A 17,793-nucleotide genomic window follows, 5' to 3' on the forward strand; every position below is an offset into this window, starting at 1 on the left:
GTTCACATTAGTTAATATTACCCTGGGAGTCATTTGTAAGAATTGCGGAGGTTGTCTGTGATCTTAATCCTGCGTGAATTTGAGATGTCTGCAATTTTTAAAGAAAAACAAAATCCACAACAAATTAGCTCCAATGTTTCTCCTAGCAGTGGTGCTGTGACAATATTAGTCCCAAGCAAACTGATTTTGGTTTTTTTCTTTGTTCTTTTCACAAAATTCTTGGCGTCCACTGCACCCTTCTTCCTCATTCCTGTGAGTTTAATAAGTTTGGTCTAATGTATTTTAGATGTAAATTCTTGTCCATAGAAAGCAGCAAAACCGATTCATATCGAAAGCAAGTTCAAATCCATCAGAAGAGAAAAAGGATGAGATTGATAAGAATCAGCATGAGGCTCTCTGGTAATCTTGTGCAAACACAGCATTTATCCCCAAAGCCTACAGAACTTCCTACATGTGTTTTCTATGCTTAAATATGTTGAAACCAGTACTGTTTACATGCTAACCTGTGACCTTACAAAGTGTTTTTTTATTTTGAGTAACCCCTGTGTCAGAGTTTGAGTAATGACTCCCAGTTTAGTGGGACTGATATGTTGTTAGCGTGCCTACAGACCTTGGCTGTGGAGGAGAGACACCGGAGGCCGAGGCTGAAGACCCCACAGGGATTCCACACTGCTGCGCTCCTTCAGATCCAGCAGCTGGATCAGGATGACCGGGTCGATCTCCAGGAGGCTGTTACCGCCTGGCCCAACAGCACCAGTGGCGGCGGCAGCAGCAGCTCCACTGCCACTAGTACTACGACCGGCAGCAGCTGCAGCACTACGGTGTAATGATCGCACACTGGAGTTGGAACCGCCTGCAGATCAGACACAAAAACAGGGTTCATATGGTTCATGTGTGGCTGTGCTTAAATTAAAAGAGGAATAAGGGGTTATTTAAGTGATTATTGCTCCATTTCTCCTTCCAAATATTCATGTTTATGTGTTATTTGAGCTGTTTCTTTATGTTGGAGATCTGGTGCTCTTCATTGTTACTATAGGTAACTAAAACTAAACTAAAAGTTATTGTGAAAAACCTTTCAGTTAACTGAAATAAAAACTTGATTCAAAAGTAAACATCTATAGGATATATTGTGTCCTTAAGTTTTTAATATGGTTAAATTTGCCAACAAAAAGCCTGAGGAGGTTTTAGCTGTCTGAACTTAATTTTTTTTTTTTTTTTAATTTTTTAAAATACTTTTTTTTTCTTTTTTTAATCTTTAGACCTACTGAATCTGGGATTCAAGTTTAAGTGAAGCTCAACAGAAACACTGATCTGGTTTCAAGCAGCAGTGAGTCATGTTATTATCTGTACAGTCCACATGAGTCTCTGACTGGCCGGGTTCCAGCTGCTGGGAGAGAAAATTCTCTAAAGGTTTTCCAGACAAAGAAACCTGCATCAAAAACCGAGTTACAAAACAGGCTGGAGTCTCTCGCTGAATTGTAACCTAATCATAAAAAAATAAAAGTTACTCCAATGTGGGATGTAAACAATATGCAGCAAAGATATGTTCAACTCTGACATCTAACACCCCCTCTCCACACATGTACACACACGGACACCAAGTGCTTCTATATCGGCCGGCTGCGAGGGGCATGGTGCACCAACACTGACTCATCCTCTTCATGCCTTTCAACACCAACACAGTCAAACACGCCTGAAGGAGCCGCTTTGAGGTCCACCATCATATTGCTGTGATCTGCCTCTACAGTTGTCAAACAACACAAATAGATTCCTAAAATTCTCAAACAGAGGCTGGCTTTTATTTGCCTCAACTGAGCAGACAACAGGGCCTTTATTTGAGAAAGGACAATAAATATTTGATGGTTACACTCCGTAAATGGAGGGAATTGTTCAGTAAACCCACTGGGCTTTTGTAGCAACTTTTAGATGAACATTTATGTCATGAAAATAATCAGATTTAACGGTTTAACTGCCCTACTGAGTTACAATGAGAACAAACACCATATTTTATTTAAATAACTGAAATATATTAATTTATACTATTAACCACAAGTTACAGCCCTCTAAGAAGGACTTAAGCATTTAAAAATCTTTTTTTTTTCCTTTTTTAAAATCATGCTTTCATGTACTATGAATTAAGACTGGCTAAATTGCACTTTTATTTTGATTTAAGAGCTTCCATTTGATATTTCTAAGTAAGTAAGAAATAGAGGTTTATAATCAACTTTAATGTGTGAAAATGTCCTTATTTAGAACATCTGCTGTAAATGTACAACATTACACCTTGAGTAATGTGCATATTTAATATTACTTTAATTGTGTTCTGCTTTATAGTCATTCATTATTGATTTCTCCTCCTGCTGATTTATACTTAAGAACATATTAATGAAAGCTTATATTAGGACAAAATTTGCAGGAGTAAAAAAAAAAACAAAAAACAGTTCTTTGTTGTTCAGCAGCATAAAAAATGTGTTCACAAATCATGGTTCTTTGTTTCTGTTTGCATAGGTTAAATAATCCTTCAAGAACATAATGATAAAGCTGACATCTGACATTTTTAATACTGCTGTGTGTTAAAAAAACAAAACAAAACAAAAACATGTCAGCTGTGGGAGACTCAAATCAAACAGTTTTATGAATGTTTTAAATTATACCCGTGGCTCCAGCCAAGTCATCAGGAAGCTCTCCTTCTTCTGTGTCCAGGTTGCCGATGAAGTCGACATCATTCTCCCCGGACCTGTGAAAATATTTCTGTTAGTATCCATTTCTTCGGCTTACCAAAGAAACCAAAGCCTTCATTATCAAATTACCACCAAGCACATTTTTTGTAGAAAGTTTCACAATAAAGCCATTTGTGCTCACATTGTCTCCTCGTCTATGTCATTCTCCTCAGTGTTGCTGGTGGCTGTGGAGCTCCCTGAAGTGCTGCTGCCATCCAGAGGGTTCACCTCCTCTTCTGTCAGACAGTCCACCTCCAGGTCACCGTCTGACAGCTCCTGGACAACAGAGGAGCCAGGCAATTAATGAGCTGTATCCCGTACAGGAAGACGCTGGATCCCAAAACCTCCAGCTCTTATTCATTTGATTTTTAATTAAAATTCAATGAAATGCCCCATAAAAAGAAAATTTTAACATCAATAAATTAATAGCTTAATAAATAAAATATCTAAATAATACTAAATAATTAGTAGTTTTTGACATAGTCATAACACCTCCAGTGAAAACATGATGCCCATCACCTAAGAAAACCTGTATAAGCTCAGCTATGCACAGACACCCTCTCGAATAAGAAAACATTAAGAAGCAATCAGCTGTTTTTTCAAAGTCAAGCAGTATTTTCCATCCTCACATTAGAGTCATCGTGTTGCGTCCTCTCTTCTTCTTCTCCTTTCTTAGTGTTGCTCAAAGTGGTCTGAATCTCATCGTCACTCTTCACCGAGCGAGGGTCTCTTTCAGAGGTCGTGGTGCCCGCAGCAAGCCTCAGGTCAGGAGGTGAGGAGCTGCGTGAGGTCTGACGGCGAAATAGCTCGATAGCGAGCCTCTGGAATCAGAAATACAGAGATTCGGGGAATATTATTTAGCTCAAAATAAACAGACACTTAATTATGGAAGCAACTCCAACTAGATGAGTCAGAGTGACTCAGAGACTTCATTTGGCATCTTTGAAAACTTTGGAATCTGTTTACTCTAAAGCAATGGCTGACGAGAGTCAGTGAATCCTAAATTCAACAAACAGTAAAAAAACAAAACATGCCTATAAATACAGAACACAAACACGGACAGACAGAGCACCTCTTTGAGATTGTTGATCTGCTGGATGTAGCCACTCTGGGCCGACTCCAGCTGGCTGATGTACCAGTACTGATCTCGGCACTTCTGGAAAAAGGTAGGTGAGCGAACCTGATAGCTGAGCAAAGAAAACCAATGATACTCAGTCACACTGGGATAAAAGATCTCCAACTCAACCTGATTCTACATGATTAGAATTGTGCGTGTGTGTTCTCACCGGAGGACCAGTGTGTCTGTCTGCATGTTCAGGTATCCCTCACTGGCTAGAAGATCAAGCCTGAAGAAGCGGTTGTAGCCCCAGCATTCACCGACCTCAAAGTCAGAGGCAAACTCCCGAATTATGTTCTTTGTGGGGTCACTGGAGGCCTGATGGACCATCTCCACACGGTACTCATATCTACGCATATCAACACACAGGAAATGCAGCAAAAGCAGAACTCATGCAGGACTTTTGAGGATGTATTTCTTTAAAGAACTAAAAGACAGTGAACGGATATTTAACACACCAAACTAGAAGTGATTAGTTTTTCAAGCCACAAGTATTATTGAGTCCAAGTAGGATCACCTGATTTTGGTATTAATCGGCTAAAAATGACAAAATTTGATGCAGTTTTCTCGTTAAATATTCAACCAGGGGTTCCCCTGTTGCTCCCCTGGTTGAAGCGGTAACACGTCTTTAAAACATGAAAGAAAAAGTATTATCTCCTCACTGATGCCAAACTCATTTTTCAAATATCCTATATCATGTAATGTAATGGTTTTTGTTATACTGTGCATCTATTAGGACCAGATTTTCATTTCATTTTAAAACAACCTTGACGGTTTTATGAAAAACACTGGCTGCATTATAACTGAACATTTTTAATCTATGTGTCTTCCTGCATGTTAACTGTAAATTATTCAAATTGGACTTGAAAATAAACCTTTTACGCAAGTCAATTTAGCCCCAGGCTTGACTGTAAAAAAAAAATTGTCACAGAAAGAAAACAGAGCAGAGGAGGAATTTATTGAAAGAGCAGTCAAGGTACAACAAAATATTACATACTTTGATGTTTCAGGAAGTCCTGCAGACAGTTCGAGGAACACAGACAGATAGTTTCCACGAACCACACCGTTACCGTCCTGCAGAAACACAGAGACATGTGCTGCTTTAGCAAAGACAACGTGATTTCTGTCTAAATTACTACAGTCACAATAACCAATCGATGTCAGCTAGAACTGCAGCCAGGTTTTAAAAGGCATACATCAGCCGTTTTAAACTCACTGGGTAGACTTTGAGTCTCCAGCAGAGGCCAGAGATCTGCAGGGGAGGGCTGTAGACCGGGTCAGCCCGCTGCCTCAGGGTGCTACAAACAAACACATATATCAAACGAGCTGAAACCCTATCAGGATGTTTTGATAGATTTCCCATTTGAAGCTTTTAACTGGTTATTTTTACTCATTTTATTTTGCATTTATATTTGAGTTTAACTTGTAACATTGTAATTAGGGATGGGTACCGGTATCCGGTGCCATCATGGCACCGGTTCTGACATAAACGGTAGTAACCAGACCGAAAAGCAGCGCACATTTCGGTGCTTTATTTCGGTGCTTTTTTTTCCTGAGCTGTGATACACTTTAGATTCTAGCCAATCATTTTACGTTTCCGAGGATAGTAGGCGGGTCCAGGTACGTACGTTCTTTTAGAGCAGAGCTACAGATTAAAAATGCCCAAGGAGGACCGGTCAAATGTATGGCTGTACTTCACAGCAAAATATGCAAACTCAGCAGCCTGCAACAAGTGCTTTAAGCTGATACTGTGATACTGTCAAAGGCGGTAACACCTCAAATCCGATGAAACACCTGGCGACGCATAGCGTTTTTTTTAAAAGCCGAGAAATGCGCCGTATTTGATAGCTTGCTGCGAGACCTCACTCCGTGCACATCTACTGCGGGTGGGTTGCCAGTTATCGGACCCGGAGCAACATCCCCCAAAAACCCGAAGAGGAGAGTCCTGGCCCCTAGCCCTGCCAGTGTAGCAGAAATGATGACGGATGATGATGGCAGCAGCAGCCGTTCTTCTCTGCGTGAGTAGCGTAATGTTGTTCGTGTGTAATTTACGTTGAGTAGGCTAACCACGTTATTACATTAATGCATGTAAGGTGAACTAGCAAACATCATCATAGCTACATGCGGCTGTCTTCTTGTTTGATGGCAGATACTCCCTTCACCCTGGCCAAAAAGGCTAAAATGACCAAAGAAAAAGTGGAAAACAGTTAAACATGAGAGGTCTTTGGATAAAGTTTGTGTTTTTTCCATTGTTTAAGCACTGCTTCCAGCCAAGAGTGATACCATATATGCCCCATAGCTGCAGAAAAGGCTAACATTGTTATCTTTTTACAAAAAAAACAGCTGAACATGAGAGGTTTTTGGACAAAGTTGGTGTTCTCCATTCTTTAAGCACCGGTTTGAGCACCGTTTAAGCACCGGCACCGTTTCAAAAGTACCGGTTTGGCACCGGTATCGGATAAAACCTAAACGATACCCATCCCTAATTGTAATAGTGTGTAAAGAGATTTTAATCTAAAGGAACTTAGTTAAATAAAGGCTAAATAAATTTTAAAAAAAGCACCTTACATTTTTCCATAGTTTATAAAATCCTCAACAAAATTTAAGGATGGTGTTTGAAGATAGGACGAAGCTGACAGTATGTCAGAGTGAGAGTTCCTTGTTTGTCTTCTCTATGACCAAATGCAGCCTCAGAGATGATTTACCTGAAGTTGACTAGAACAAAAGTGCTGGAGTCATAGGCAGGAACCAGCTCACTGAAAGCACAAAGAGGAAAGATGACTGCACATAAAAGCACAATAATTAACCTGTGGTTTACAGTCACTGTCAGGTTATTTCCTTTAGTATTATGAGCCATAAAATTTAATCGATTGATTAAAAAAACAAAAAAACAAATGGGAATCTCCTGCCACATAACATTTATTATTGATGATAATTTTTGTTATCCCTAGTAGCTAAGGTATTTCGTTGCATCCTCCCTGGACCGTGAAAAGCGTCTGGTGTTGCAGCTGAGGATATTACCTGGTGAAGTCTGGAGGGACGGGCGTGGTGACGAAGGACTGCATGGGTTTCCGGTGGACCTGCTGGAACATGAGGAGGATCTCTGGGCTCTTTGAGATCAGTTCGCTCTTACTGCAGGAGTGAAGCTGTTCAGCACACACACAATTCAGGAAAATCATCTCGTTACTGCCAGCAAGCAGCTGAACAATCGATGATGTGTTGATTTTTGCTCAGAAAAAATAAACAGTTAACTGAAATTCAACTAAATGTTTTACTTAATTCAGTAACAAAAGAAGCAAAGTCAGAATATAAAAGTTCATTTCTTAAAACAAAAAACAGTCTCCCACCTGACCCCCTCAAAATCTGATTCTTTTGTAAAAAAAAAAAAAAAAAAAAAAAAAAAATTTAATAAATTTAGTAAAATGTTACATTTATGCTATGAATATCTATGAAAAAATAATAAAGTGCAACTTTTTTGGAGTTATTTTACAAAATAACTTCGAGATGGTAAATGAGATGACCCATCCCTCAACGCTGCCAGTATTTCTGTATTTAATGTGCTGTAGTATTTTCTGGCTGCTACTCTTAGTGCAGAAAAGCTCATGATTCATCACATCACACTGTAAGAAGCAATCGTGCAAATACAACATGCCTGCTCGCCCGATTTGTCGTGCAACATGCTCTGCTACTCAATAATGAATAAAAGAAGTTCCCACAGTGTAAAATAAAGCACTTACAGTGAATTCTCACCAGCTCTGCAGCCATTACATCATACTTTTGGTTTTAAAACTTGCAGATGTATTGTTTGGATACACCTCAAATTAGTCGTTTCCTTTTTAAAAACAGTTAACAGCACAGTTGAAACTTTTAAAATACTGCACCAGACACTTGCTATAAGAGAGGATTTAAAATATACCTTGACCTTAAAGACTGGAATAGTGTTGAATCAATGAGACAGCATGTATTGCTGTATTGTGTGTGGGGTTTCTCAGCTTTAATATTACACAACTAACAATATGCAGTAGGAAAAAAAAATGAATGGAGGCTTTGATCTGCTGCAGACGACCAACCTGATGCTCCACCTCCTGCAGCAAAGACTCCAGCAGCTCCGTCTCCTGGGTCAAGGACGTCTTCTGGCCTGATGGGGAGGAACGCAGTTCTATTTTCAGTACTCTTGTACTGAATGTCAGCCCTGATGGAAGCTGCTGAGTGAGAGTGTGTGGGAGTGCAGGTTGTGTATGTGGGCGCCGAGTGCACGGATCCACTCAGTCCAGATAAATATTTCATATGTATATTACCCGCAGCTATAAAGGGCGCCTCTCACTGCTTTCAGTGGGGAGTCTGCGTGTTTTGTTGGGTGAAGGTCTCGACCTTTAGACACATTTAAAGCCAGTCTTGCAACAACAAGAAAACTAAACACTACCATACATCTTTAACCTGTTAAAATTATGCTTATTCTATTGGGAATGCATAACCAGGTGGCGACAGAACTGGGATTAATTTATTTAACTGTTGAATATTAATTAATGACTACAGTTAGTAAGGGTGACCCTAACACACCATTCTCTTCAGATAACTCTAAATATGTTTTTTCAGCAGTTTCATCTCTTATTTTTTGCAAAATACTGCTGAATGCTCCTTAATTCATGTTTAATTATATTTTAATGGTAAAAAGATTTTATGTCACCCCGTCAGCAAAACATTCATTTTTTAAAAATACTCCTGGCTCTGTATGATAGCCAAAATCTGGTCATCTCAGACACGCAGTTCTGTCTGTGAGTGCCCAAGCCCCACCCGCCTGCTTTTCAGCCAATCGGAAGACAATTGTTTGACCTTGTTCTAAACAGAGTTTGAACCGTCTAATGGGCTGCAGGACATTTTTTTGAACAGTTAATCATGCAAAGCTACTCTGGTGAAGTCAAAAATATGCAGATGAAAATGAGAATAATGTGTCCTCTCCTGCAGCCTAAAAGCCAGTCATTCAATTCAGCTTACCAGAGTTCTTTCAGTATTTTTACATAAAAGTAGGCAAGGTGTTCAGACATGGAAATAACGAGCTTGAAAATGGTCAAAAATGTTTTTAAAATAAGATTTGAGGTCAGCTCTTTTTCAGATAAAAGCAATGCACTGAAATTATGTGTAATTAATTAAATTGAAGGTTAAAATGTATATAAAAAGCTAAAAAAGAAAAAAACATTTATCTGGACATCTGCTTTTGACAGTGAGTGTTGTGCACAGTGTGAGTCCTACCCATGAGGGTGATGAGCTTATTCTTGAGCTGGTTATCCAGACGAGCGATCATCATTTCCACGGCGTTACGTATCTCTCGGACCCTCTCGTCTTTTGCACCCCTAACTGCCTCAACGTTCCTCTCCTGAACCATCAAACAAAACACACAAACACACACACTGTGTTAAATATCCGTTCACTGTGTCAACTTCACTGACAAGCTTTTATTAAAACAACAGTGCCAACTGCTGGATGTCAGCAATACAGCACACCCATACTGACTAAACTCCAATTTTTTTTTTAAATAAATCTGTCTAGGTTTGGAATTAATTGATGTAGGCTGTGGATTTGATATCATTTTGAAGTCTAATCCTGTGTGTTGATTAGGACTGTTGTTCAATTCAATTCAATTTTATTTATATAGCGCCAAATCACAACAAAAGTCGCCTCAAGGCGCTTTACTGTTGTGGTCGCTATATCACAATGTCACATCTATCATTGGATGTGAAGCATAGGAAATTGGGGGTAACAAAATAATTCCACTTATATGATTTATCAAGATGATATTTCATTTTCGAATGGCAGTATAATCACACTATACCTAGAGCTAAAATTTGACCACTATGATAATCTGGGATATGGAATTCAGATTAATGCAGTCCAAAGATTTAGGTCTAACAGACGAACATGAAGGTATCCCGAGGCTATAGAAGCATCCTTAAAACTCTCAGGATACATCATTCAGTAGACACACAAACCAACAAAGTCAGGCACCATCACAGAAAGCATTTAGCCTTTTAAACAGGAGAGTGAGCTCATCCTCTCCCAGGATGTATTATATTCAAACAAAAAGCAAAAGCAGACTCCACAGACACTGAAACTGAACACAAGCTATGACACAAACAGACTGAGTGTTTTTTCCTTGTAACTGACTTGCACTTATTTCAGCATTGATGGGCATTTTAATTTATTGTGTTATATTTTATTATTATCTATTCTTTGTTTCACCTTTCCTCTCACTCTGTCCATCATGTCAGGTGACACAATACGTGTGAAGAAGCAGTTAGAGTGTGAATGCTTTCATAAGAGAGATAGAGAGACAGGCAGTCTTCATACAACTCATCTATGTGCATCTTTCAGGAGTATCATGATAACAGTTCCCTGAGTTCACTGCTGTTTGCTTTAATGTCATTGCTCAAATTGAGAAGGCCAGAGTGACCCTCAGGTGCTCCTGAATCCCACCACCGAACTACAATAATGTAGCAGTGTAATCACACAAATAATGACCAAGAAACACTGCAAAGTGCTTTGTCGGGACATTTCATGCTGTACCCAGTTGACGTTAATAACCTGAAACTTTAAAGTGGGCCTCAGAGGTCCTAAGTTAAAACAATTTCCACAGGCTCTTTGACTTAAGCTTTCCTCTACAAGTGGGTCATTAATTGGGCTCTATGGATTATGGAGCTGATTTTATTTCTTTGTGCAAAACAAAAATGCTAGTTATTTTTTATATTAATGTCAGAAAATAAAAACATTTATGCATTTTCTGCATCAAAAAATGAATGTGTATAAATTCCTGTGGCAGACAGTGTAACACATTTGCTTATCATAACAGTGGCATGTAAGATACAGCAATACATATAAAACCTATTCCTTCAGCAGAGAATCTAAACTCTACTTAAAGCAGCATAAGTCATCGTGGTAATCTAGACAGCTAAGAAAGGACACCTTTGTACTACTGAAAACTGAGTTTGCCTCAAGATAACTCGCCAACCCATTAATAATTCTTCATAGTTGAGGGAGAGAACATCCCTCAAGTCCCATGAATGTCAAGAAGAGTTCAAATATGTACTATGATACGAATCTGTAGTTAAAAAGATTTACTGAAGAGGTGAAGGTGAAGAGTGACGAGTGCATGAAACAGAAGGAGTTTGATCTGACAGGACAGTAAATATCAAACTATTGAGCATTTGTTGTTCATAAGAGAAAAAGCAGTCCTCACCACTTCCTGCACCAGACTGATGAGCTCCATGAGGCGGCGGCGCAGCTTGGCAACCTCCTCCTTCACCTTGGTCACATGCTGCTCATAAATCTCCACAAGGGGCTTAAAGGTGTGGCCGCCGTGCTGGAAGCAACCAAAACAGCAAAATTCACCAGACGCCATCTGACTTTTACATAACGGAAAACTCATTAATGAGAGCGTTTCTGACTTTGCAAACTAAGTGAAGCATTACCATGCCTCCCCACAGGGCACACTGGTGACAGATGCATTTCTTACAGGTCCAACAGAAAACACTCAGCTTCTCATGATGGTTCTCACATCTGCAGAGCAAGAAGACAACCACTGTTTGTTTCCCACAACTGTACCAAATTTTATTGTTATTCTCTGAGTTGAGCACCACAGAGCATTTATAAGTAACCCCAACCAAAAAAAAAAAAAAAAAAAAACCCTGACAAATATAAAACAATGGTAACACAGAATGAACAAAACTTCTTAAAATAACTTTTCATAGTTCTGGCATTAAGATTTGATGTATGAAGAAAAATTCAAGGAAGACAGGGATATAAAAATGACAAGAACACTTTCAACTCAGAAAACAGGACTGGGACTGAAAGACACTTGTCAAGAACTCACTTGTCTTTATCGTTGTCCTCATGCTTGGTTAGGCTGCAGAGCTGCAGGGTGTCCAGCTGCTGGGTGACCTCCTCCGCCCAGCGACAGTTGACAAGCTCCCTCAGCTGAAGTGGAGCCCTGCACAGAAGAATGCACACACATATTTTAATAACTGCATATCTATTCTAACATTATGAAGCAGATCAGAAAGTTATCTTGAGGCTTTTTGTCTGTTTTGCTACGTTTCATCAGTTTTATTGGTGTTCTCCTTGCCCATAGGATATACTAAAGACATAATATGCTTATGTCTTGCTGAATTAACTCAAATTGAATTCATATGTATTCCACGCTGTTAAATTGTGAGTTGTATAGCTCTTACACACTGTTTTTAGTCAATACTCTGGTCTTACCAGGTACCTTATGAGTTCAAACAAAATTCATATGGACCTTGAAATATTCCACCAAATGTGATTAGTTATATGAAGTAGATGTGTGTTAGCAGGTGCTTACCGACAGTGTGGACACTGTGCTCTCTGCTCCGTCAGCCATCGCTGTTACACAGGAGAGATTTCAGCTTAAATACAAGCAGCACAAACAGTCTGCCAAAGATTCATGATTCAGGACAGAGCTGGAATCATTTTATATTTTTTTCTTATTTGTACATTTCTTATAAAAACCAAGAAAAACTAAACTACACAAACTGATCCTACTGAGTGTGAGGATAAGCAAAGACTGACTCATGTGAATCATCGGCATCACACTGCTGCACTGTTGACCAAATATTATTGAAAGGGAACAGTAACAACTATCAGTCTAAGAACTAACACAGAGGTGGTTATTGACTTGATAAGTCATCTCAGTATTTATCAATGTAGCTATAAAACATGAAAGAAGTAGTGGTGGCAGCACGTGACCAATCCCAAAACCAGTCACCATCAAATTTTACAAAGATAAAAATAACATATAAAAAAAAAAAAAAAAAAAAAAAAAAACACGAAGATCTTACACACATAACGGTGGGCTGAAAGATACACAGGTGTGCTGTACAGTGTGTAGTTTATTATTTTTTAAAAAGTGCTATCTGAATGTTTGTGTGTTCTTTAAGGGTTTGGATAGTAAGACTGGAAAAGCTCTACATAAATCCCAACTGTGTGATTTAACAGACGTATCTGTCTCACCGCTTTATCATTAATGGCTCAATCACATTAGAGTAAAAATAGGACATCAACCTCATTTCAAGTTGGAAAAGGAAAAAAAAAAAAAAACAGCCTAATGCCTGGTGACTTCCATTATTTTATTTATTTATTCCCCACATTCAGTGATTGATTTCAAGTAGTTGCAGAAACCAGTTGGTTGCCCAGAGTGAAACACCCTCAACCAGTAGGTGACCACTTTTAATCACAAGGTGGCTGCACAGTTTGGCTGCTTGGAGGAAACCTCTCAAATAATTGTGGTCTAAGTCTGATTCTATGATCACGCACGGACAGGTTGGCGAAGTTTTGCAAAATCTGCTGTCTATAAAAACGGACTAGCAACATGCTGCAAGCAATCTGAGTCAGTCTGCGCTAATAAGCATCTGCAACATGTGTTTCTGCAACAGGGGACTCCACAAAAATTGTTGGCAACTGGTTGCATTTGGTTTATATTCCTCTATAAAACCAAGGTTGTCAAGTACGTATGTTGTTTTGTGGCCCTTGTCTTTATAACAACTATTAGAAAATCAACAAGACTGTACGTTCATTGCACATAGTCGCAGTAATTTTGGTCACGTCGCAAAATTGATTAGATAATTTACTTGCAAAAACTGAATGCAGAGTTGTGGAGTGAGGAGAACATTTTCTGGTCGCTGCTATGTCTAAACAGACTCACTCGTATACAGCTGAAGCAGCAGAGTTTGGAGCAATGTGGACAGAGGCGAGCATCCCTCAGTTTCTCCATGCAAATGAAGCATCGAAACACCTCAGCAATGCTCTGCACAGGGACAGAAGAACGTTTTAAACCGACTACAGCCACAGAACTCAACACCACAGATTATGAAGATTAAACTATGCACATTACATGAATTTAGTAAGTAATACACTATACAATACAATATATAATGTAATACATCATAGCAGTCTAACAGTGAGACTGACCTCAACACTTTGCTCATCCATTTCAGCCAGTTTGATGTTCTGGGCCTCACAGACAAGTCAAACAAGTATTCTAAAAAAGAAAAACAGTATAAGGATATATCAATAAACAAACTGTGCTTTAGTTGGACAGTTGAAAGTAGGCACCTGACATTTGAGATCAAGGTTTGCAGGATTTGAAACCTCACAAGCAGTTCAGAAGGTTTACAGATGTGATGTAGAAACTTGATGGCTTTACTGCAAGCACACTGAGAATGGACCCTTAATTTTTGCTTTAATTACTTGCATTTTTTAAATAAAACATCACTACATAGAAATTGTGTTTTTAATCCAATTTAGTAATTTTAAGTATTTCTAAAACAAGTAATATTACTTTTTAAAATAAAAACATCACTTAATTGTTAAGTTTAAATCTACACTCACCAGCCACTTCAGTATTACCCCCATTCAACTGGTAGTTAACACAAATATCTAATCAGCTAAACACACAGCATCAGCTCAGTACATTTAGGCATGTAGACATGGACAAGACGGCCTGATGAAGTTCAAACCAAGCATCAGAATGTGGAATAAAGGAGATTTAAGTGACTCTGAAGCATAGCTGTTGGTGCCAGATGGGACCTATGACTGCATAACATGTTGACACTATTGACAGCCAAGAACACGAAAATAAGGTTCACCAAAACTAAACAGGACAACAGAAGATTGTTGAATTTAGTGTAAACAATTGGTGCTATAAAGATGTGGGGGACATTTTTTTTGGCACACTTTGGATCCGTCATACTATGTGAACGTCTTTTAAACACCACACTGAGTATTGTTGCTGACTATGTTCTAAAAGGTGCTTCTAACGAGCTAATGTGCCATGTGAAAAAGGTCAAATCCCCTCAAACTCGTTTCTTCAGCATGACAACAAGTACTCAAATGTCATTTACAGTAATCAGTCCAGTACAGTACCTTTGGGATGTGATGGAACAGGAGATTCACATCATACATGTGCAAATGAAACACCTGCAGCTGTGTGATGCCATCATGTCACTAGGGCTGCCACAAACGATTATTTTGATAGTCGACTAGTCACCGATTATTTTTGCGATTAGTCGATTAATCAGATCATCATCCATTGGACATAAAACGGACAGCTTATTGCACCAGCAGCATCTGCTCTTATATAACTATCATTAGCTTACAGCTTTAAGTGTTTAAGGTATGTACTAACTAAAAATAAAGGCAAGATGATAGTTTATTAAATTTTAATGAAATTTGCAGATTGTTTCGGTGAAGTTTAATAAACTCCTTGCTATCTAAAATATAACAGGACACCGGAGTAAATTCTCGAGCATCTCACACTTCTGATAATCAGCTGTCTGCTTGATGTTTATTCAGCTGTGTAAAAACTATAACTTTAATCTCAGCCAAACCGATTTACTCAGGAATAAATAAAATACTAAAAAAGGCCAAACAATAAAATTTTTAAGTTATCTAAGTGACTTATATATCATGTTTAACCTGAGTAGCGAAAGACAGCGTGGGTTTGAAAACGATTTGCCCGGAGTCCGGTGTTCTCACGGCTCTAGTGAGCTTTGCCCCCGGCTAGCTATCGAGCTAGTGGGTAACAGACGTCTCCGAAAACGTCGGACCGCTTTTGAAAATATGTGGTGTCTTGATAAACTGAGCAGATATTTGAAGTTTACACAGTTACATTCTCGCCTGAAAATATGTTAAACGTTTATTTTGTGACCCAGAAAGAACAATAAGAGTAATATTAAAACTAACTAGCTGCCGCCATTGTTGGAAACTGAGCTGGGCTGCGCTATGAATTCTGGGACACAGCTTCTTCTTCGTCGGGGTTTAACGGCAGCTGGCATCCTTGTACATGCAGTGCTGCCATCTTCTGTTTCAGTCCGTTATTACACTCTTAAATCCTACTACTTATTCCTGCGTCTTTTGTGATCTTACAAAGCTTCAAACGACGTGTCGACTATTAAATTAGTCGTCGACGATTTTGATAGTCGACGTAATCGTGACTAGTCGACTAATCGTGGCAGCCCTACATGTCACTATGGACAAAATCAAAGGAACGTTTCCAGCAATTTATGCCACAAAGAATTAATGCACTGCTGAGGGCACAAGGGGGTCAAACCTGGTACTAGGGAGGTGTAAGGTAGCTGGTGAGTGCATATGGTCCGGCATGTCTGGAGCCCTTTTTGCAACTTTAAAAAGCAATTTACTCAAATACTTAATAAAGAGAAAGCAGCATAAGTTGTATTTATTTATTTTTATTATCATTTAATTATTTCTTGTGCAAGCAAAAATGGCACATCTTTTACTTTGCCATATCGTATATTAAATGGGGTTGGGAAGGTCTGGCCACATAAAAATCCAGGAATGTGCAGTAGTAAACAGCAGTTTTTTCCAGGTATTTTTAAAATATTATTATTATTATTATTATTATTATTATTATTATTATTATTATTATTATTATTTAATATCCGAGTAAATGGGGAAAACGATCAAAATTGTCACCCCTGCAGCTCTAATCGATACTCAATAGTTGCACGTGGTGAAGATGAATGTAAACCTCAGTAACATCAGTGCAACTGTGTCTGTATAGCACAACACAAACAGTGGGCTCGCCTACATTATCAACAACATGACAGTTGTTGTGAACGGCAGCCTGCGATCTGTGCCAGAGGCCCAGCATCAGCAGACACAAAACCAGTCCGACAGCAGCAATGGCAGCAGCTATAGATGGAAGGAAGAGATACCCTGAGAGTAGCATATAGCAGGATAGCCTGAATACAAAAACATATATAAGTGCGTGTATGTATATTTATATATCTATATATAAAGAGAGAGAGAGCTTTCATAGCTAGCTTGCTCGCATTAGCAGGGTCGTTCACTCACCTACACGGAGACTCGGCTCTGTCCACCCCGCCAGATAAACAAACCACTGCTAACGGCTACATTATAATATATTACAACACCTCCGTCGCGTAAAGCACCACAAAAAAAATAAAAAAGACTAAAGTGCTACTCAGATTTAGCTGCGACAAAGTAGACCTCAAACTGTGCCGCACCAGGGATGGCATACAGCTGCCTTTCTACCTAAGCTGAAGATGTAACAGTGGTTGGTGAGAGGCTGTTTGTCCCCTAGCAATAACCAATCGAATGGCTTTTTTTTCTTCTTCTATTAATTTTATGTGTTTGCAACAGTGAAAGAAAGTCTGTGGGGCTTTGCCGCCCCCAAATGGAAAGTTGTGGAAGTACAGCGTAAACCTAAGGCAGGGCAAAGCACAAAGTGTATATTGTATAATGATAGTAGAGAATTCTGTTCTGTTTTGTTTGTTACATTGTTTTATATTATATTAATTCATATATTGATTTAAATGTATACTTTATTTATATATCATATAAAGTTCCTTATTTCCACTGGGATCGACACAGCGGATAAATTACTTTGCTTAGCTTTTACTGATGCAATCTGGTTATTTATCCAGTCTTTTATTTGTCATAGTATATTATTATTTTATTGATTATATAGACTCTTTTACTTTAAGCAGCTATGCCTGATGACGACAGTGACGAAGAAGAAGATATAGATAACACGTGACGTACTTAATCAATACAACCCCCTTTGTTCTGTTGTTGTGTTTAAGTATCTGCTGTGGTTTAATGTGCTGCAAGGAGATGTGCCACTCTCAGAGATGTGAAAAGAGTCATCCCACAGAGCAAGAGGGAAAACAAAAGGAGCTGCGCAACTTAGCAGAAGCACATGACTAAAGACAACAAGTATGTGAATGAATCTCGTAAAACCCAGGGAGTGGAGTCAGATGCTGTCTAACTGCTGGGTAAAAAAGTAAAACAGCAAAAATGTTAAACATGTTGGATGGTTAAATGCATTTGGGGATGAGGTGTTTTATTATTGCTTAAATTAAACAACAAAAAATAACTAGCTGTGATCAGCAGCACCATCTGCTT

The 17,793-nt window shown here is 38.8% G+C and overlaps 1 protein-coding gene across 1 annotated transcript in view; it reads right to left on the minus strand.

The window, feature by feature from the left end:
• The window catches only part of trim37 (tripartite motif containing 37), a 29,814-nt gene extending 12,850 nt beyond the window's left edge, over positions 1-16,964 (minus strand). The window contains exons 1-19 of the mRNA XM_084940801.1: positions 16,720-16,964; positions 13,816-13,885; positions 13,550-13,651; positions 12,191-12,231; positions 11,702-11,818; positions 11,301-11,388; positions 11,069-11,191; positions 9,088-9,211; positions 7,908-7,975; positions 6,859-6,983; positions 6,543-6,593; positions 5,054-5,135; positions 4,835-4,911; positions 4,007-4,186; positions 3,793-3,907; positions 3,350-3,541; positions 2,863-2,996; positions 2,655-2,737; positions 611-853 (exon numbers count right to left, since the gene is read on the minus strand). Coding sequence (XP_084796927.1) covers positions 611-853; positions 2,655-2,737; positions 2,863-2,996; positions 3,350-3,541; positions 3,793-3,907; positions 4,007-4,186; positions 4,835-4,911; positions 5,054-5,135; positions 6,543-6,593; positions 6,859-6,983; positions 7,908-7,975; positions 9,088-9,211; positions 11,069-11,191; positions 11,301-11,388; positions 11,702-11,818; positions 12,191-12,231; positions 13,550-13,651; positions 13,816-13,836 — 1,966 coding nt within the window. The 5' untranslated portion in view covers positions 13,837-13,885; positions 16,720-16,964. The remainder of the gene's footprint in view (positions 1-610; positions 854-2,654; positions 2,738-2,862; positions 2,997-3,349; positions 3,542-3,792; positions 3,908-4,006; positions 4,187-4,834; positions 4,912-5,053; positions 5,136-6,542; positions 6,594-6,858; positions 6,984-7,907; positions 7,976-9,087; positions 9,212-11,068; positions 11,192-11,300; positions 11,389-11,701; positions 11,819-12,190; positions 12,232-13,549; positions 13,652-13,815; positions 13,886-16,719) is intronic.
• Positions 16,965-17,793: the final 829 nt, after the last annotated feature.

The sequence above is a fragment of the Perissodus microlepis genome, chromosome 10 (genome assembly GCF_051167445.1).
Source record: "Perissodus microlepis isolate ML-2025 ecotype Zambia chromosome 10, ASM5116744v1, whole genome shotgun sequence".
Taxonomy (NCBI): domain Eukaryota; kingdom Metazoa; phylum Chordata; class Actinopteri; order Cichliformes; family Cichlidae; genus Perissodus; species Perissodus microlepis.